Raw genomic sequence first — 22,434 nt, 5'->3', positions numbered from 1 at the left:
GAGAGAACCTGCTCCTAAGTTGAGTTGTCCAAAAGTCGCAGAATATATCCAAGTTAGAACCCTGGTCCTTTAGTGAAAAGCCCTAACAAGGAGAGGACACGCTCTGTATATCACTGAATTAAATCAGATTTTGTGACAAAGTATATGACACACTGTTTAAAGTCATACCTGGTATGGGTGGCCAATGACCCCTCGTTTTGGAAATATTGGCTGTTGTTTATGACATATTTCCGTTAGGTACCTAATAGGGAAGCATTCGACTGTGTAACGGCGTAGCTCATGTGGTTGGATGCTGAGTTGTCATCCAAGCAACCCGAGTTGAAACCTAATGCCTTCTCATTTTTTAAAGTTTATTATTATTATTATTATTATTATTATTATTATTATTATTATTATTATTCACTTTCAGTTGTCAGTTCCTATATTCAAAACCATGTTGATATATGCGTGGTATGCATCAAAATTGATAAACGAACGAGAAGTGTTTGTGAATGTGAAGGATATCTGTTTCACAGCAGAAGTGCGGACAACCTTCTTTCATTTGCTGTGCATGGTGCAGGAAATATGTATGTTTTGTGTGTTTTTATCATCATAATGAATCAGGTACAAAATGAAATGGAATAGCTGCTACATAAATAAAACAGACACCAGTGACACATCTTACCTTCCTACTTGAGCAGTATTTCATTGTTTATCCTTTACAATACAATGTTAGTTAATTAATAATTTGTTTAAAACATGACGAAGCATTCAATACATTGAGAAATATGATATAGGTATGGAAATAGATAACTGTCTGTGATCACAATATTAATCATTATTAAAAGAAAAAAATCTAAGACCAGTTAAGATTCGAACTCAGGTTGCCTGGATAACAACTCAGCATCCAACCATATGGGCTACGCTGTTACACAGTCTAATGCTTCCATATTGAGCACCTAACGGAAGTATGTCACAAACAATAGCCAATATTTTCAAAACGAGGGGTCATTGGCCACCCATACCAGGTATGACTTTAAGCAGTACTTCTTGTACTTTCATCTCACACAATCTTATTCCATTCGGTGATATACAGAGCGTGTCCTCTCCTTGTCAGTTTACCAAGCCATAGCTGGGGCCTCTCTCACACAACTGTGAATTATTCCTGCAAATCTCCATCACTAATACTAAAACAAACATCTGCAAGTAATGAAAACACGTGTATACGACCAAATTCACGAGTTCATTACTTTCGTTGCCAAAATATTTCAGGCTATGCACAAGATTCTACACTTATGTTGATTAACGTCAATTTGTGGAAATGTTTTGTCATCAAATTATATGATTCTGTTACATAAAGTACAGTCAACTCTGGATATAGTGAACTCTGTTATAGTGAACATTTGGCTATAGTGAACCTAAATCGTTGGTCCTGACCCGCATACATTAAAAAGTACATTAATATTTCCATTTATATTGAACCCTTGCTTCGGTTATAGTGAACCTTAAAACGGAAGTTAAGAGAGTTGTAGTCTGACAAATTCTTATTTGAAGTCAGACCTTCTTGTATAAAATTAAAAGAATGTGTTGAGATCAACATTCTAAGTTTCTTACTCTTTTAGTCAAAGGACAAAGGTAAGATTAGTGATTCCTAGACAGTGAACTGTACTATAAATCCAGGCAACACATAACGACCTTGTCTCACTCCGTCGTCTCGAAGAGTTGCAGTTCTGTTTTCAGACACACTACTCTCTCTTTTTTCTAGTCCTCCACCATCAAAGGGTTGCCTTTTGCTCTCAGAAACATTTTCATTATGATGGATAGCATCGAAAAAATGGAAAATGAAATTGCCTTCTTTTATTAAAATGGAACAGACATTATGTCCATAGCATAAATGAAGGTAAGATTCCGATGGCTTTCAAACTCCATCAATCCCTTCCCAATTTTCATTAAGTGACCCAGAAAATTCCAAGGCTGAGTACACAGTCACACCATAACAGCATTTGTCATTTCTACCTGATCAGTCTGTTTTTAGTGTTCGAACAGTGAATGTACTATATAAAAAAGTCGAAGCATAGGCTAAAGTGTTTTCTTTGGAAGATAAAGTGGATATTTATAAGTGACAATGAATGCAGTCTTTCGCAAGTGGACGTGTATCAACAGCATAGTTTAAGTAAATAAACTGTGAGTAACAGTATATACAGTATACAGTGTAATCCATTCCACAGAAATGAAATATTTTAATTACTGTATGGTATTTTATTTTCTTGTTCACAATTCCATTCATTCTTGTCATTTAAGATTACGGGAGAGACACTTCGAATTTAGTGAACGAAATATGCAAGTCTGCAGAAGGTTCACTATATCCGGAGTTGACTGTATTACTATAACGACAAAGAGTTTAAACTGGAAATCCATAAGAAGAAAACGGCATATAGATACTTACGGTATATTGAATTTTCTGCCTGTTTTTCACAATTTTTTATTGCATACCTTTTGAAACCAGCACGAAAAATGTTCCATTTATAATGAAATTTCTGAATATACTTTTCAACCACTTTTGCTTTTATGCATATCAAACATATCTTAAAAATGTTTAATAATTCATATTTAATTCCTGCAATAATTACCACACTCTCTTAGTTTTATTCTAGTAAGTTATTCCAATTTTTATTACCCTCCACACATTGATTTGAATATTACATTATAAAGATAGTATTTATAATAAACTTGCACTACTCCAAGGAAGGGATAAAAAATGTACACTATTTATTGGTTTCACATTTCTGAAAAAGATCAAACAACTTGTGTAAAATAAAGGCAATAGAAAAATAATTGGAATAGGAAAATTCTCGAAAGAAAATTCCACACTGGAAAATAAAATCACTCAATCCATTCATGTTTCACGAATATACTTCACTTCACAGAACTGTGTTCTGATTTACATTTCCATCCTGAAGGGCAACACAAGCTTCGCCTGTGTAAACAAGACAAAAAATGAAGTACAAACAAATTTTGATGCTTGCACAAACCCTTAAAAACATACCATTTCTTACTGTTAGTTCTTAAGTAGACCACATGTAGAAGTATGTGTCCTGCCATTGAGGAATGTACTGTGCGATGGGGTTGCACACGACACGAGCCAGTGGCAAATTATTAGACAGACTGTGGAGAAGATTTTGAAGTCGGTCACAAGTGTGGTGCTCATAGAATGGGGAACGCAACAGGTACAGCAGGAGACCAACAGAACGACGAGACAGTTCCAAGCGCTGCCGACGGCTTAGAGCTTGCCCACTCTGTCGATTTTTGTATAGCTGTAAGCTGAAAATATCCAACATCAACATTTATACTATTTCGTCCTTTACTTGTGAGATGAAAAACATTTAGTGGGATTCCTGGTACTTTGGTATGTTATTCACAGCAGTTTATTGATTTCTGTGCTTGGTTCTGGATCCAACTATCCTACACACAGGTCCCAGATCATCTTCAGTGATGTATCAATACATGAGTAAAACAATTTGGAAAACAATGAGTAGTAACTTTTGATCTACTCTGTATATTCAAAATATTTTCAGAACTGCATTAAAACATTCTGCTGCACAAACCCTTGTGTTAGCCAAACGCAATATCAGAACAAATCTGGCCGAATTTCATAGCTGTACTATTAACCCTTAGAAGCCGGAAGACTTATACCACTATTGCACCCAAATGTCTAACACTTAACCAGGGGTCCGTATACCTGCATAATCAGGTAAATTCGTGTTGGGTTTGTTAGCTGAGCTGTTTAAAGCACACAAGATATGTCCGGCCAGCATACCGTGTCTAAGATTGCAGGTTCACATCCCGGCCACTGCAATCAATTGAGCCCGTGTTAAAAGGATGGGGAGGGCCCATGTAAAACAATCGGCGTAATGGTACGCACGGAAGCTGACGGAGTTTCAGTTGACTGTAGTTGAAATAATTTTGCTCCTTTTTTTTTTAAGGAAAAAAAAAAAAAGGCATTGCAAAATAAATGTTCTAATTGTTTTAATCAAGTGCAATGTCCTTAATATTATATAAAATTAAAGAATATCAAAGTACTTTATATTTATACAACATACATGAACTTATCAAGCTATCATGATTCCTTTCCAAGGCAAGTCTTTTTTTTTTAGTGGGTTATTTTACAACGCTGTATCAACATCTAAGGTTATTTAGCATCTGAATGAGATGAAGGTGATAATGCCGGTGAAATGAGTCTGGGGTCTAGCACCGATAGTTACCCAGCATTTGCTCATATTGGGTTGAGGGAAAACCTCGGAAAATATCTCAACCAGGTAACTTGCCCTGACTGGGATTCGAACCCAGGCCACCTGGTTTCGCGGTCAGATGTGCTAACCGTTACTCCACAGGTGTGGACGGGCAAGTCTCAGCTACAGGGGAGTTTCAACAATGTTGAATATCGCAATCACTTTCATATAACTCAATCCCAAGGGAAAAAATGGAACTCTCTGCATCAAAATCCACAGTTAATTCCCGATTTACCACGAAAATCGTCTGTAGCTGCATTTAGATTGGCAACAGACCATGATTGTTTGGCCAAACACCTGCATAGAATTGGAATATATCAGTCCCCTAACTGCCCATTGTGCAACTCAAACCAAGAAATGGATTCGGAACACCTCAAAATCTGTGCTTCAGTGGCTGGTCATAATATCTTTGAAAAATATTGGAGTGCAAGAGGTCAAATGACTTTATTGTCAAATGCCCGGCATTAGAAAACAATAACAACAACTTTCATATATGCAAATTCAATGGCAATGAAAGGAGTAAGCAGCAAGGTCATGAGCACAAGAGAATAGCCTGTGACAGGGTCATACTCTTCAAAAACTACATAGGCTCAGTGACGACTTTTTTTTTTCTGTTGTACAGAGGGACACGAAGACTTAAACTGCAGTCTGAGGCTTATTATGCTTACCACTCCTATTCTGTGAATGATTGGGTAGCTGAATGGCCGTGTTCTTGTACAAGTACAGCACACTGCACTGTGAACTTAGCCAGGGCTATTGTATGGATGATATGTAAATTAATGATGGCGAAATGAGTCCGAGGTCCAACGCCGAAAATTACCCAGCAATTCTACTTCAATTGGTTGAGGGAAAACCCTGGAAAAAAACCCAACCAGGATTTGAACCTGGGTCTCCTCGTTTCATAGCCAGATGTGTTGACCATTACTCCACAGCAGTGAACCAGTGACAACTTAGTGCCACTAGTATATAAACATTACCCCCTCCACCCTTCATTGCATTATATTTTAGGGAAGGACACCCCAAAGTCTATGGACAGGTTAACACTGACAGCTATAATAAAAGTTGGTCACTATTAATAAAATCATACATGGTTCCAAGAAAAGAAATGGTGACTGTAAACTGAAAAGTTCAAATATTTCAAAACCAAAGCAGAAGAGTTGTCAAAACAACAAAATAGAGGAAAAATTTAGAGAATCCCCCCCTAAAAATCCAACAGGTCACATAGATATAAAAGCAAACACCAAATGAACAGAAGAGGTTTAAAAATCAACGAATCTACTCGACATATTATTTCCGGAATAATTTAAGATTATAAATGCAAGATATACAAAAAAGAATGGATTAGAGTCTACATGGATGCATTTGTAACAAACACCAAGAAACAAGCAGGAGCAAGAATTTTCAGAGTAAACAGTAAAACTTCATTTAAATACATTTCTATGGGTCTGAAGAAAAAACATAGAAGTAAGAAAAACTGATATAGCATTTAATTACATCTGAAATAGCATTTAATAATTAATAACATATGATTATTTTACACAAAAAAAAGTCGGTTACAAACACACTTTCTCTTTCTTCCACTCATAGGAATTCAAAAACTAATCAGCAACCTTCTCGTCATCATCAGGTTGAGTTTACTGTCAAAATATTTTTAATTTGAAAGGGTGCTAGGATAGTTGTATTCAATGCGTTCACAGTTTTGGACCTGGCTTCTCAATGTTTAAATGTTTCATTTCTTCCCTCTGCACATACTTTTCTCCCCTCTCTGAATTTATTTTTCCATTGGTGCATAACCGAGCTACTGAAGTTACCACGTACGTACGGAGACAAGAATGGACAGCTTCGAATTTCCAGGAATTTCGAAGTTCGCCACATCTTAACAATGAACGCATTGTACCGTATTTAGATAATTATAATACGCACCATTTTTTGACAAAACGTTGTCTTGAAAGCTGAGGTGCGTATTATGTTCACATGCAAACAATCAGACTCAGACAAATTAAAATTAACGCTGTATTTATGTTACGAGATATGGTGGGAAACAACTGACAGAAACGGCCACTACGAGTTCGTGTTCTCTCGTCTTTGCGTACTTTCCATTTGCAATTTCTTGTCCATTTTTGACAACAATCACTAATAAGAATAGTATTTTTAACTACTAGAATGACTTAATATTTTTTCTTTTATTGTGAGATTTTATTATTACAACTCTCAACAATTGCGCGTCTTTAATTAAACCAAAAGAATTTACCAATAATTACTGACGAAAGAATAGCATGATATTACTGACTGTCAATGTTCTGACGCCAACCAAGACCTGACGGCAGGAGACAGATCGGAATAACGAAAAAATGTCAAGGAGATAAATGCCCCAAAATGGCTGTAACACCACAGAGTAGTAGTAGTTTAACATTTATACCATCCCAATGTGGAATCCCGGGAAACGAGAATGAGGATGCTTTAGCAAAGAAGGGCAGCACTGCTACTGACAGACCTGTTACTAAATCTATGTATTACTCTGTGAAAAGATTTATTAAACCTACATACTTAGGCTTCAACAAACAACACAATTTGATAACACAATCTCCAGGGAAAAAACGGAACTCTCTGCATCATAATCCACAGTGAATTCCTGATTTACCACGTAAATCATCTGTAGCTGCATTTAGATTGGCAACAGGCCATGACTGTCTGGCCAAACACCTGCATAAAATTGGAATATATCAATCCCCTAATTGCCGATTGTGCAATTCAAACCAAGAAATGGATTCAGAACACCTCAAAATCTGTGCTTCAGTGGCTAACCAAGACAATATCTTTGAAAAATATTGGAGTGCAAAAGGTCAAATGATTTTATTGTCAAATGCCTGGCATTAGAAAACAACATTTATACAAAAAAATAAAGAGTTTTTACGTCCATTTAACCTACCTAGTCAGATCCACAGAGAGTGCTAGCAACCATGGTTTCCAGTTCTTCTGCCCAAAAAACATCATAGAGCACAGATGAACAACAGGTTTTATGACGTACAAAACCTGTAAAAGAATGTAACACAATTATATGAACACTGACATATATGAATAAGTGCATATATGAAGTGTTAAATGTTATAGCTTAGTAATAAATATAAAATTTCCAAAATCATATTGGCTGCATTTCATGTACGGGTTACAAGGGGTAGTGATGTGCATTCCATAACCTCTCCTACCCAACTCCCATCCTCACCTTCTCGTGGTGTAACCTGTTTTCTCAAATAAGGCTCTGGAGACCGATTTTTTTTTTCATGACGGTATAACCGTTCTATCTAATACTGAGGAAATGCAATATTTAAGCAGGTCCAGGTGCTTTGAGGTAGCATCACTGGACTTTTGTTATGCTGTGTTGTCATGGCATGGACAAGCATTCCTTGAAGTGGCGTTTGGGAAATGCCGATGGATCTACATATGTAGTTCTGTCAGCTAGGTCTGATGGACCAGCTGACCGAAGACAGGTACGGGTTGAGAGTGGATGATTTAACTGCCAATTTTCTTAAAAATCTTTTGTCTACATAAAAAAACAGTTATTTTCTAGCCAAAATGATCATGAGAAAGTGCTCTAAAGTACAAGGTGGACCGCTCGAATGTACCTCATTTCAATAATTGTATCCGACTGGTAAACAGTTGAAGATAGAAACCTACAGTAACGTTTATATGACAGGAAAACTCAAGTTTCGATACGCACATCATTATATCTCTACGTGAGCTCCAGCTGTCACTGTGACGATATTGAGGCGATGAATGATTTCTTGCCAAGCACCCTGGAGCATGTCTTCTGGAATGTTCTCAATAGCCTCTATGATGTGCTCCCGAAGATCACAAAGGTCTCTCTGACTGGGTGGTGTACACTTTATCTTTGGTGTTTACTTTACCTGACACATGGAACATGGCTTCGTCTGAGAAGAAAATCTTGGACATAAAATCAGGATCAGCGCCAAGACAGTCTAGCATTGTATTGGCTAATTCCACTTGTTTGGGTTTGTCATCCAGTTCCAGACGTTGCATTAACTACACTTTGTATGCGTACAGTTTGAGACGTTTGTGGACAATTTGTTGCAATGTTGATTTTGGTACTTCAAGTTCCCGCAAAGCTCTTCTTAATGACTTCTGCAGGCTTCGCTCATATGCGGCTTGAACATTTGCAACCATTTCGTCGGATGTTCTACGACCACCACCATGTTTCTTCAACACCGATCCTGTAGCTGCTTTCAGCAGTTGGAGCATCATGGTTAAACACTCGCCGATACTCCCTTTGAACTCTAACAATTACCACAACACAGTTTGCACTTTCATCTGCGGTGTCGCCATTTTGACAATCGATACAATCTACGAAAAGAAACAGTGTCTGTGCACCATCTACCAACAGGATTCGAAACTTGTTGAGTTTTCCTTTCATATAAACATTACCGTAAGGTTCTATCTTCAACAATTCACCAGTCACATACAATTGAAATTAGGTACATTCGAGCGGTCCACCCTGTATATAAATATTCTGGGGACAACTAGATGGGGACAACTTTAGACAAATCTCATCCAGTAGGCCTACTTAAAGAATTTTTTTTTTTTTTTTGCTTCTGTAGGCATTGTTCTCAGAGTACCATGGGAGGTGAACTACATAGCACCACATGATGAAGATGATCAATGGAGCAATGGTGGAATGCCAGTAGGGGAAATGGGAGTATGCAGAAAAAAAAATAAAAAACCTACCACCAAGCATTGTCTTTGTCCACCAAAAATTGAGCTTGGACCCATTGAAATTCGAACTCATGTTACAAGCGTGGAAAGCTTCTGACCTTTTTTTTTTTTTTGCCATTGGATAAAACATGAATTCTCAGTCAACTCTAAAAAATATTTCAGTTGTATTTAAATTACCTCAGCCAGCAAAAGCTTTTCTGTGAGAACGTGATCAGGAACATCATCTTCAGCATTATTATTGGGAGGCTGGAGAGGCTTCCAAGTTCGGCAATTTGCAGGTGGAGCTGCAACAACAGAAGCAATGAAATTACATTCATGTCATGAAAAGACGAGAATTTTATTATGTAAGCTTAAATGTTAATAATAGCCTTTACATGTATAGTTTTAACCACAGGATTTAGCTAGAGTGCATTTTGATTTTGCAAATAACAGCATCTAATAAGCAGCAGAAAAAGAGAGAGACGAAGAAGGAAGTGTATGGCACTCTTGTATTTACAAGCACATGCAAGCCTGAGAGTATTAAAACAAGTTATTATAACACTAACACCACCAGACAGTCTAAAACCACCAGTCATTCACTCTACTCCCCCAAGTACTGCAATGGATTGCCAGAGATGCATTACTCTGTTGTGTTTAACCTCTTCTGTACGAGATACTATAGAATTCCGAATATCATTAACCAATTTTTTGCTGTGGATTTTTTTTATTTCAGGCGTATTGTTTCTCGACATTTTTGTCATCAGAGAAGTGAGAAGTAACGTAAAAATGAAACTAAAGTAAAGGAATGAAGAAAAGTTGCAAATTTCTTTATGCAAGCATAAAAAGAGAGCTTTTAGCAGGTAGACAAGATGTGCAAATAATATAAATAAATTACATCCTCATTTTACCAAATTTTTTTGTTGCACAGTAGGCTACTGTACTATATTATCACAGTCTAGTATATACAGTCACGAAGCTCAATACGTTGGGAATATGCATCCATCGACAGTTGCTAACCACTAGGATTACTACTATCGCCTCATCACAGACCCCCTTCCCTAGCAAACTACAAAATGTATTATACTTTTGTTATCGTGTTCTTTTGGAAAAATTAACACCTTCCTTCCATTATTGAAATATTACATACCGGTATATAAGGTTTACAGTATTTATTATTTTCATGAAATACATAGTATGTTTTATAAATTCACCTTGCTGGAACTTTCGGAAGAAGAATAACTCTGGCCTCTTTTTCTACAATTTATAGCACTACAAACGACGACTCCTGTCTCATATTAATTATTATTCCAATTATTGTATTTTAGCCATTAACATTTATTACAACCAATAACGAACATTTCACAGTTTGCACAACTTTTCCTTTCCTTCAAAACAATGCGAAATATGGCACAGTCAATGCCTTCTAGACTGGGCCATAATGTATGTTTGGACTTCTCTATTTCAATGTATGGACCTCAGTGAAATATTATAACTTTATTGCATATCAGTGCTAAGCTTCATTTAGTGTAATGTGTGCATAAGTTCCATTTACTTCTTGTTGCAGAAATAATTACAAAACTGTTATTTTAATGTGACGAGTTTTACATGTTAACATAATCTGTTTGCATCAACATTTTCAGTTTAGAATGGAAGCTATTTTGAGGTTTAATAAAGAAGAATTTATATTGTGATTTTAATTTAACAAATCTACCTTCCTTAATTGCAGACAGAAAATTTACCATACCACTCCTATGAAATTAGTGTACGTACGATTGTATGTTACTTCGTCTCGTAGGTAGTAGATAAATACAATTCAATGCAAGCCAGGGATCAACTGTAGTATTAAAATACAGACAAACTGAATGTGCGGGATATCATACATGATATTATGTTTAATATTACGCTTAAAATTGCGAATATAGGAATATAAGGTAAATACTTCCCGTGTCTCATGTCCTGAACCGAGAGCTCCCTAGTGCTTATAACCACGCCTCTTAGATCTGCTCGGACCAGCATGGCAGCTGCAGTGTGAAGCACGGCAGCATATTACATGTGCTGAAAACATTATCCTATGCCATTGCAGAGGTCTTTACTGTTTATAATACTGGATACCCTAATCGTGGTTACCACTACAGCTATTATCTCTGATGGTGATGGCGATGTAAATACACACTAGGCCACTCTTTGTTCAGTCTGGACAATTGCTGAATTGCCATAGAGCAGCATTTCTCAAAGTATGTTCCGGGGTTCCGTGAGCCCTATATGATTTTAAATTTTATTTTATACTTTTTTTTACTTGGTTATTTAAGGACATTGTATCAACTACCGGTACTAGGTTATTTTGCATCGATGGGATTGATGATAATGAAATGGTATTTGGTGAGATGAGGTCGGGGATTCGCCAAAGATTACATGACATTCGCCTTACGGTTGGGGAAAACCTCGGGAAAAAAATCGAACCAGGTAATCAGCCCAAGAGGAAATCGAACCCGCGCCCGAGTGCAACTCTGGATCGATAGGCAAGCGCCTTAGCCGACTGGGCTGCTCCGGTGGCTATTTTATACTTAGTGGATACTATAATGTTACGAAAATATGAATCAATAATAACATGAAACCACCGATGATGATGATGATGATGATGATGATGATAATAATATTCCAAGAATTTGAGTAATAATAATATTCCAATAATATGTGTAATAACAATATGTATAGGCCTAATGAACATCTAAAACGGAAAATACCCATAATACTTATCACTTTCATCACTGGATTCTCTGCGTATGTGTCCACTAAAACAAAATACCGAAAAGACAAAATGCAGAAGTATAGCATAAATGAGACTACAACTTTCCGCCATAAAACCAGATTGCAGGCTTAAAAAGCAAATACATTCGTCCCACTGAACAGAATTATTGAGATACTAGCTCTCACTTATCTGTTAACTATTAAATAGCCTACTAATAAAATATTACAAGGATTCCGCAATTACACTTTAGATTAAATGGGGTTTCGCGGTGGAAAAACATTTGAGGAACACTGCCATAGAAGAAAGAGTTTACGGATGTGTACACATGACAACCGTAATCACCATTAGGTCGATAATCTCAAGTAGATACTGTAGTCTACAACTGGTATTAGTGTTTAGTTACAGGAATTGATAAGTAGGACATAATTTGTTTTGTGAAGGGACAGCCTATACATTCGCTTGTCTATGGCTGATCTTGCTCCATAGCTGAAGAAAGGAAGCCTGAAAAGGCCGATGTGTTGAACGTAGGGTAGTAGGCACATGCGGTACCCAGTACCTCCCACTCACCCCCTATGCATCTCGCCCCGCAAAGAAACAGCTCAGGAAGTGAGGTACGGCCAATACAGTAAACATAACCTATAATTTCTACAGGACCTCACAACGTACCTATGTAATGGCAGGGTATTGGAGACCACTAAAATTAGACAGAAAGGGTTATATTATATAACTCCTTTCCAATTTAAACTGGATACATTAAGCATTTTTTATCTTTTCCCGGAAATTTTATCAGTGTCTATAACTAGTTGTGTGAAGATTTCTCAATACAAATACTTGGGAATGTTAAAAGTTGTGTAATCAAGATGTACAAATACTTGCTTTCACTGTAAAATAATTATTAAGCAATATATTTAAACATATTAATGCAGTGGTCTGCAATTTGAATAATTGTGCTACTACACTCACACTCGACATAAACTAACCTTGTAAATCTAGTTCTTCTAACAATAGCGCTGTGAGGTTACGGTATTTAGTACAGTACAGCTGTTTAGTAAATTGTCCGAAGGCCAATAAGGCAGCACACATAAAGCAACTAACCCAAGAGATAATGGGGTAGGGTGGCCAGTTCCTTTCTCCCGTCCACTGCATATATTGCTGACTAGTAACAGGTGGAACTAGCACTGAGGTAGTTCCTGTGATTTTGGAATTGAAAATCGCTGAATTTATAAGAGTTTTTTTATGGAGCTGCAGTTAATCGTATAAGCAAGGCATAATAAAAGCCTAAATTAACCAAACCTAACCTGTCATAGATCCATATGTAAGGTGTACGAGTACAAAGGAACTACCTCAGTGCTAGTTTAGCCCTACTAACATATTAAATTAATCAGACTTCAGATTGGAGTACCGTAAGAAATGAATAAATACAACTGAACACACTATATGAATTTCTGGATTCGTCCATATGTGCTACATGCCCTGCTCATCTCAAACATCTGGATTTAATGTTCCTAATTATGTCAGGTGAAGAATACAATGCGTGCAGTTCTGCTTTATGTAACTTTCTCCATTCTCCTGTAATTTCAACCCTCTTAGCCCCAAACATTTTCCTAAGCACCTTTTTTTCGAACACTCTTAACCTCTGTTCCTCTCTCAAAGTGAGAGTCCAAGTTTCACAACTACACAGAACAACCGGTAATATAACTGTTTTATAAATTCTAATTTTCAGTTTTTTTGAGAGCAGACTGGATGACAAAAGCTTCTCAACCGAATAATACCAGGCATTTCCCGTATTTATTTTGTATTTAATTTCCTCTCGAGTGTCATTTCTATTTGTTACTATTTTTTCTATCATACAATAAATATTTATATATTAGTTTTACTGCTCACTGAGAGATCTGCACAGACCTGACTACCTGCAAGTTGACTACTCTCTAAGTTACTCTCTGCTATACTTAGAGATCGCTCTTAGACTCATATCCACATACTGAAATAACACTCCCAAGAGATTTCTTCATTCACAACTCGCAAATGGACACTAAATTTTCGTAAAAACAGAACAGAGGGGGAAAAAATACGCGCACGCAAACATCCTCCTCTCCCCTCCACATCGCGAAAATCTATATATTTATTTTTTCTCAATTTTGTAGTTGTATGGAGAATGAACACACAACAATTGTGACAAAAAAGAAATTAAGAGAAGGAACTTTGATACAATACTTTCGTATTAAAAGTCATTTCCTACGAAATTTCTCTGAAACACCACAAGTTGTGCGAAAGAGAAAGAGACTTGGAAACAGGTAATTCATTCTGTTTCACAACACATATTCGTATTACATAGCTCTTATTATAAGTAAATTTTAAATAATGCAAGACAATTTCCTTTCATCTACAAAGGATCTCTCTACCTGCGCTGACACTCCTGATGACTCTGCCGGAGCGCTTCAATGTGAATGATGCAGAATTAAGCCTGAAGTGAGCCTCTTCTGTCTGTGTGTCTTCGCCCACTTTCTTTCTTTGCAATGGAGGCATAGGTGGGTTCTGAATGATGTTCTCTTTGTGGTGAAAAAGGAGCAGCAGTCTGCCTGCGCATCTAAGCACAAAAATACATTAAAACCTCAATATGTTTTGCAAGGGACTGAATGGAAAAGTCTGCACTTATAGTCGCGATGCTGTTATTCCTGGCGTGACTCCTCCTCTTTGCTTACATCTTAGGAAGTGAAGGCTCTATAAAATCTAGATAGGTAGTATCGTTCACCATTTTTGTTCTTTCGTTGCCGAGCTACCAGACGAAGAATCTATTTGCCGCACCGTTAAACATTATCACGTCGTAGCTCCTATGATAATAAATTCAGCAAATAATTGAGTGGCAAATAATGTCTTCGTGTGCTTTCTGCGAATGCCAACAAAAGAGCCAAAATGGCGGACGATTATATTAAGTATTTATCGAGCCTCAGCGAATCACAAGACGCACATGTTTAAATGTAGCAGACCTGCAACGCGATTGGCTGCCAGAAATTAGAGCGATGGAACTATAGACCTGCAAAGGATGAATGAGAACTAATATTCTATAATCGTGTACCAAACTATAGGAATTAAAGAGTATACACCTTCGTCATATGCATATACAGCCAAATTGACAAAAAAAAATTCTTTAGGTTCTTTACCTACTGTACACAACAATTGCAACTTACTTGAAAAAGCGGTCAGAGTGTAATGGTTAACATCAGAGGCTAGTAACCATAATGTCGATCATTAAAATTTGCTTATACTTTTTTTCTCTTTGTTATCACTAGAGACGAGAATTCCATGCAAATGCAAGTTTTTATAGGAATATAGGACATAGCTCAAACTTAGTACTTATTCATTTCATTACTTTCTAATTCCAAATATGTGTAATTTTCCGTGCATATTTGCATGTTTTGGCCTTTTTGGGAATAAAAACATGCATACTTTAATGCATATTTAAGCAATTTTTAGCTTAATCACGCATATAATATACATTATATTCAGTTTAAATACATGATTTAATGGTTTTGAGTGGACACCTCAGTTTTTCGATTTTATGTCCCTTATTTTAGCTTCAGGAATCAGGATTGAAAAGGGAAAAGAAAAAAAAAACTAAATAAACATAAAAATTTGGTTGTAAAACGGTATTTGTCGAATACAGGGGGGAGAGCCATTAATCCTTCCCATTGAAGGCTTTAAGGAACCAACCTGAACAAATACCCAATGTCCCATCCCAACCTTCCCATCCCTACAGCTGTTAGTAAGCATAATTTTACAATATATTATTTCAATGTACCGAAGTACATATGATATTTCCATGCAGATATTCTGCGTCATCATACGATGGAAGAGTAATGGAACGGAGAAAAATTCTCTCCGGCGCCGGGATTTGAACCCGGGTTTTCAGCTCTACGTGCTGATGCTTTATCCACTAAGCCACACCGGATACAACCCCGACGCCGAACAGAATCGTCTCTGATTGAGTTCCAACTCTTGGGTTCCCTCTAGTGGCCGCCCTTTGCACTACGTCATAGTTGTCTATGAGCATCGGACCGAAGTCCACACATGTGCTCAGGTGCACTCGTTATGAGTGACTAGTTGGCCGGGGTCCGACGGAATAAGCGCCGTCTTAAATCACTTCGTGATTTACGCATATCATATATTATTTCAATGTACCGAAGTACATATGATATTTCCATGCAGATATTCTGCGTCATCATACGATGGAAGAGTAATGGAACGGAGAAAAATTCTCTCCGGCGCCGGGATTTGAACCCGGGTTTTCAGCTCTACGTGCTGATGCTTTATCCACTAAGCCACACCGGATACAACCCCGACGCCGAACAGAATCGTCTCTGATTGAGTTCCAACTCTTGGGTTCCCTCTAGTGGCCGCCCTTTGCACTACGTCATAGTTGTCTATGAGCATCGGACCGAAGTCCACACATGTGTTCAGGTGCACTCGTTATGAGTGACTAGTTGGCCGGGGTCCGACGGAATAAGCGCCGTCTTAAATCACTTCGTGATTTACGCATATCATATATTATTTCAATGTACCGAAGTACATGGAAATATCATATGTACTTCGGTACATTGAAATAATATATGATATGCGTAAATCACGAAGTGATTTAAGACGGCGCTTATTCCGTCGGACCCCGGCCAACTAGTCACTCATAACGAGTGCATCTGAGCACATGTGTGGACTTCGGTCCGATGCTCATAGACAACTATGACGTAGTGCAAAGGGCGGCCACTAGAGGGAACCCAAGAGTTGGAACTCAATCAGAGACGATTCTGTTCGGCGTCGGGGTTGTATCCGGTGTGGCTTAGTGGATAAAGCATCAGCACGTAGAGCTGAAAACCCGGGTTCAAATCCCGGCGCCGGAGAGAATTTTTCTCCGTTCCATTACTCTTCCATCGTATAATTTTACAAGCTGAACTAAAGGGAGGGGCTACTCATCAATTAGCACTGGTCAGCTTGAGTTAATGACCGAATTTGGTATAATTTTCCTCTATTCAATACCTAATTCTCTCTTTACCCTTTCCTATCCAGTCCTCTTACTGAACTCTTACTTTCTTCGACCCCGACAGTATTAGAGCATTCGAGGCCTAAGGGTTCATTTCACTTTCCTTCCTACCCTTCCTACCTTTCTGTTCCTAGTGCTGACCTGCTATGGCACTAAAATCGTCCTCCAGTGGCTTAAGGAGGGAAAGTTGGTGATCAACAAGATCTCCCAACTAGGTCCAGTGGACCCGTCGACTAACAGCAGGTGTGGTCCTCCAGACATTCTGGGGGTTGTGTGTGAATGAAGTAGCCACCAAAACATTAAAATATGGTGTTCACTTAAATCGGCTACAACTTGCCATTTAATATTGGAGTGCAAGAGGTCAAATGACTTTATTGTCAAATGCCTGGCATTAGAAAACAACAACAACATAAAAATGAAAGAGAATGTTAATATTTTCACAGTAAGATGTTACAGGACCTTTCCCTGGACGGAAGTTCACTTTTACAACACTTTACTGACGACGACTGCCTGTCATAAATGGATTTATTACGTTGAATATTTTGAGAATAGTAGAGGAAATATGGAAACTGCCGACAAATAATTTACGTCAAAAGCACCCAATTTCAGGGAGGTTGTAAATTCTCTCCCTTTTCCAGTACTAGTAGCAATTTAGATTCTTTTAAAATTGGAATAATTCGTTAAACTGTCTTTGCAGTGTATGAACCTCGTAAGTGGTTAATGTGTTTATTCTGTTTGCGTGTGTTAATGTGGTTCTAATATGCTTCCAATTAAAATTCCAAAAGTGTACTCTTTGCACAGTGGATTAAAGGAAAGGATTTTATTAGATCAGATGGAAATGTCATATTCTGCGATTGTTGCAGTAAAGCAGTAAGCCCTGCTATTCTGTTTCCGAATATTTTCTATGGCAGTTGTTCTTTTCAAAAAATTACAAAATTTCTGTAAAATAATTCATTAAATTATGATGTCAGTTTTAAATCGTATCTAGGTAACTATAAGGGTCTATTATAATTTCAGATGAAATGTACTGAAAAATTTCAAATCAACCGGCATGTCGCATCTGCTTCACATATTACAAGAATGCAAAAAAGGAAGAATCTGCAGACAATTCCATAGATCCCTCGGTTATGCCTGTGGGAAAGTGTTTGTAGCGGCAAAAAACAAACTGGACAGGGTCATTAATGCGTACTCAAACTACGGATTCTTTTGTTGAGTGAAGAAGGTTATTTGTGCCGAAATCTTGAATGAAGAATTTATTTGACCTGACACTGTCACAAATAAGTTCATTCAAGTTTGCACCCGTAACTTCTTATGATGTAGTGAGGTCATTGTCTGCCTACAAAAACATATTGACTGACAAACGTAAGAACCTGACAGAAACCAATCTAGAAATGTTACGTTCTTAACTGTGTCAAAAAAAAGAAAAGAAAAAAAAAAGATATTAGGAACAAAAATGAAAGTGCATATTTTAATGTATTTTTCGTTTGATGGTGCATGTTTCATAGTTTGATAGTACATGAATGCATACATATTTCGGGATTTTGTAGTGCATGAAATTCTCGTCTCTAGTTATCACTTATTTTATATTGTTCAAAATTGTATGCCATTTCACACCGATTTTTTTTTTTTATTTCAACACATTATTTTATCACATTTACAAAGCTTCAAGACTGTTATGAAAGTTGAGCTTCTGAACACAAAATGTGTCATCAGTAATTAAATTTGTTTGGTCTCCATAAAAGTGTATGAATATTGAACAATAAAATTTAAGATTAAAATATGTATGTATCTAATGCCTACCCACTTCACTTTATGTGATTCAGGTTCCACCTATTGCGGATAGATGGCAAGATTGTAACCCATTTTCCTAGATGTACACCACTTCGGCAGGCCACACTATACATGATGTGTATCTGTGGAGAGTTATGTTGTGTACTAGGGTAAGTGTATGTGTAAGTGTTCGTGTAAATGTCTGGAATGAGTGATGATGATGATGAAGATGAGGAAGGGAGAAGGGGAAACCTGGTGCCGGCATGTAGCTGAATAGCACCAAGGGGGCCAGCAAGCTGAACGTCCCCATCCGACAGACGAATCACTATCAACAGTGACATATTCCTTTTCTTCATATGCACTGCAGAGAGATTTGGGATTTAACCAAGGCATACTGGTGCAAAATCTAGTGATGAGAAGTTGCGCACTGCCACCTCTCCTAGTCCCAAGGTCCACTGAGAATCGAATCGGGCTAGTCTGAAGGCAGACACACTACCACAGAGCTAACTCAGTGGACAAGATTAAAATATACTTCAGAGCTTTCTATCAATTTATTCAATCAATATGTAAATAGATGCAACAGATATAATGAACTTACTTACTTACTGCAAAATTTTACTTACTTTTAAAATGTACATAGAATAATGACCAGATAGAATTTGGGTACTATATACAGATTCAGATTTAGTTTTTTAAATATAAGCTATGGCTAGTCTTATTACTGTAATGTCTTATAATAATCAATTTCTTTATTCTAAAAAAAAAAAATATGATTTAACGACGCTCGCAACTGTTGAGGTTGTATCAGCATAGCCAGTGTGCCAGAATTTTGTCCCGCAGAGTTATTTTACATGCCAGTAAATCTACTGACATGAACCTGTCACATTTAAACAAACTTAAATGCCATCGACCTCGGCCAGAATCGAACCCGCAACCTCGAGCACAGAAGACCAACTCTATATCGACTAGCTATCCAGGCCGATCCCCCAAATAATACATATTGTAATTTAAGATAATATCGTAATAATGTAAATTAATATTGTAATTTAGTCAAACTGCTTAATAATGTAATGTAATATTATTTTGTAACAGGGCAACCTGATAATAAATTATTATCAAATAGGATTTTTATTTGACAAAACTGGCTGTTTTAATTGGTGCTAGATGTTTTGAGACTTGGATCAACTACCTAGCTGCTTTAGTTTAGTGTTTCTCCTCCTTTTTATGTTTATGAAACAGTAGTACAGTAGAACTTCTTTTATACGTTTCAAACTTAAGCATTTTTCACAGTTTATTCGTTCCCCCCCCCCCCCCAAGGTCCAGGCAAAATTCCTGTACATTTCAACTTAATATGTAATTTGGTGTCCATCTATTTGATATTTCTTATGTTTATATTTTTGTGGCCGGGAGGAAAAAGGTCTTAAGTAAAAATATTATACTTTTCAGGAAAGCAGTAGAAAGATTGCAATTGGTGTCAATTATAGAGTTTTTTTAATTACGAGATTTTTCCTGGATATTATTTGTTTATATTTTTCTAAAATAGGTTATGTTGCTCATTTAACAATTTTCTTGATTATTTCCAAAAATAACCCTTTTTCATGTCAAAATAAATGAGAAATGCAAAGTATTAGGAATGCAAAATGGGTCTTAAACAATTATAGGACTGTTTACCCTGGTGCTTAAAGTTTTAAAGGGAAAGGGCATCAGTATGTGATAAAATGGCTAAAATACAATTTAGACCTTTTTAATAGAGAAGCATGGAGAGAAAACATGTGATGGTTTGTAAGGACAAAGTATTAAATATTCTTAAGTCCTTTATTCTGTGTGTGCTCGATTCAAAAAGTACTTAGGACATTTGGTAACACTCTATAAATCCAGTCAGGAGTCTTATTTGACTTTAGCCGTTTTACCAGATTGTAGAGAATTGTTTCCGTTTTCAGAATATATAAAAATCTCATTTTTTTTTTTAAATTGACTTAAGACCTTTTTCCTTCCGGCCACAGATTTAATCATAATTATTTTTGGAACGGGGGGGGGTATTTTGGAGGGTAATTTCAGAATTATATGTGGGTATTTTGGAGCAAAATCGGGTAATTTCAGGATTATATGTGGGTAATTCCATTAACAAGCATTGGCAACACTCATCAATATTGATGACCAAATAGATTTGCACATTGTGCGCTTCTTCTTCTTATTAAATAGATTTGTAAGAAAGTGATCTGAGACATGGGCCGAGAAAAAAAAAAGACAAAGAAAGGAAATACATGCAGCAGAAATCAAAATCAATAAACAGTTAAGTAATAAAAATATGGTACCAATAAAATATAAAAACATAGTACAGTACAAGGAAAAAACGGCATTATGTAAGAACAAATGGGAAACTTACGCAGAAGGAAAAGTAATAATCCCATTCTACTTGAGCTTATAAATATTAATCATCTGAAAAAGCACTAAGTCAACACTGAACAAGATAAAATAAAATGTAACATGTTGAGCCAATAAAAGTGAATCTTCTCCTAATTCATTTATTTACTCACTTGAAAATCTGCAGAATGACTACAATGAACCATTTTCCTTTCTCTCCCCAGAGTCTCCTCGCAGAAACCTCAATAAACACCTCCGAGTAGTCCAGCACAGTGAGCCATGTCTTGAGCTTGTCCCCTGACCCCACTACTCCTAGTCTCCTGGAGCTGTGTATAATACGGTCATTGAAGAGGACGAGGAGGTTTGACAAAGAGTACACCAGCTCCGACAAGACATTTGACGTGTTGATTCTTCCTGAACAAAACAAACACAAATTTAACAATTAACTAACTGTTGAGAAGTCAAACATTGAACTGATACTAGTTCACCATAATCGGATTAGATTATATATTATTAGTGGATAAAGCGTCAGCACGTAGAGCTGAAAACCCGGGTTCAAACCCCGGTGCCGGAGAGAATTTTTCTCCGTTCCATTACTCTTTCATCGGATTAGATTAGTTCCTGATAGGATAGTATAGAATGCAGTGGAGTCATATAAGTTGGAATGATGAGGGAGAGATAGATGGGATACGTTGATAAAGGATAAAATGAGAAGGAATGGAACTGTCGAGAAGATAATGGAGACTGGAAGGGATGAAGTTTGATAGACTGGATTGAATTTGTTTGGTCAGATTGGATTAAATTAAATCTCAATAACCTTCCATTAAACACGCCAGTTTGCAGAACGCCATCCGTCGTTTTATACAAAATGACAACCCTATCAATAGCACATGGCAATAATGCATTACTAAAATGGGATTGAAAATAGGCCTATACTTAGGCCTACTAATTACAGAATTTGTGTCCCAATAAGAACAAAATTATCCGTTTCATACATTTAATTCCAACTATAAAATACATGCAACCTTACATTTACTACTAATGTTCAACATACTGACCGGCAATAAAATATGACAACCATTTAACAGTAGATTCAAAATCTCCAGCAACTAGAGGATTCTGGCTCACCCAGTTTTTGTAGGACATATACAATTCTGGCAATGAAAATAATATTGACGACATTGTCCAAAGTTGATTACACCAGGATCAAATAAGCATTACGTTAAGTCACTTATGTAGAAATTGCCAACTCACGTTCCTTGATAGAGAACAAAAACATTTACATCAAATTGACCATGATAAATACATTACTTTCACAGTCCAACTTCTTTTCAATACCTCGAACATTACTCCAACTTGAACTCTGACCATATTCGTAAAGTATTCTCTGAAGTTAATGTGAATCGACTTTCGTACCAGTAATACCAACACAAACGAGATTCCAAAAGAAGTAACAAATTGTCATTATAAATTATACTATGATAATAGTAAACATTAATTAAACAGTGACAATTCTTTCACCTCACCTTCCTTACGCCGTATCA

At 36.9% G+C, this 22,434-nt stretch overlaps 1 protein-coding gene across 3 annotated transcripts; it reads right to left on the bottom strand.

The window, feature by feature from the left end:
* Positions 1-1,332: 1,332 nt before the first annotated feature.
* Positions 1,333-22,279, bottom strand: Pex16 (peroxin 16). 3 transcript variants are annotated; one of them, XM_069830247.1, is made up of 6 exons: positions 21,949-22,279; positions 21,064-21,300; positions 14,127-14,311; positions 9,174-9,280; positions 7,198-7,301; positions 1,333-3,300 (listed from the first exon to the last, which is right to left on the bottom strand). In XM_069830247.1, exons 1-6 carry the CDS (start codon positions 21,969-21,971, stop codon positions 3,045-3,047), a joined length of 912 nt encoding a protein of 303 aa, XP_069686348.1. In that variant the 5' UTR covers positions 21,972-22,279; the 3' UTR covers positions 1,333-3,044. The 3 variants fall into 3 exon arrangements, with proteins under 3 accessions (XP_069686348.1, XP_069686330.1, XP_069686339.1); XM_069830229.1 differs by having other exon boundaries at positions 21,064-21,304; positions 21,949-22,278; XM_069830238.1 differs by having other exon boundaries at positions 21,064-21,304; positions 22,145-22,271.
* Between the last annotated feature and the right edge of the window lie 155 nt (positions 22,280-22,434).

This window comes from Periplaneta americana, chromosome 1, assembly GCF_040183065.1.
Source record: "Periplaneta americana isolate PAMFEO1 chromosome 1, P.americana_PAMFEO1_priV1, whole genome shotgun sequence".
Lineage (NCBI taxonomy): Eukaryota > Metazoa > Arthropoda > Insecta > Blattodea > Blattidae > Periplaneta > Periplaneta americana.
Note: the sequence above shows the minus strand (reverse complement) of the source record. Positions and strands in the feature narration are given on the sequence as shown.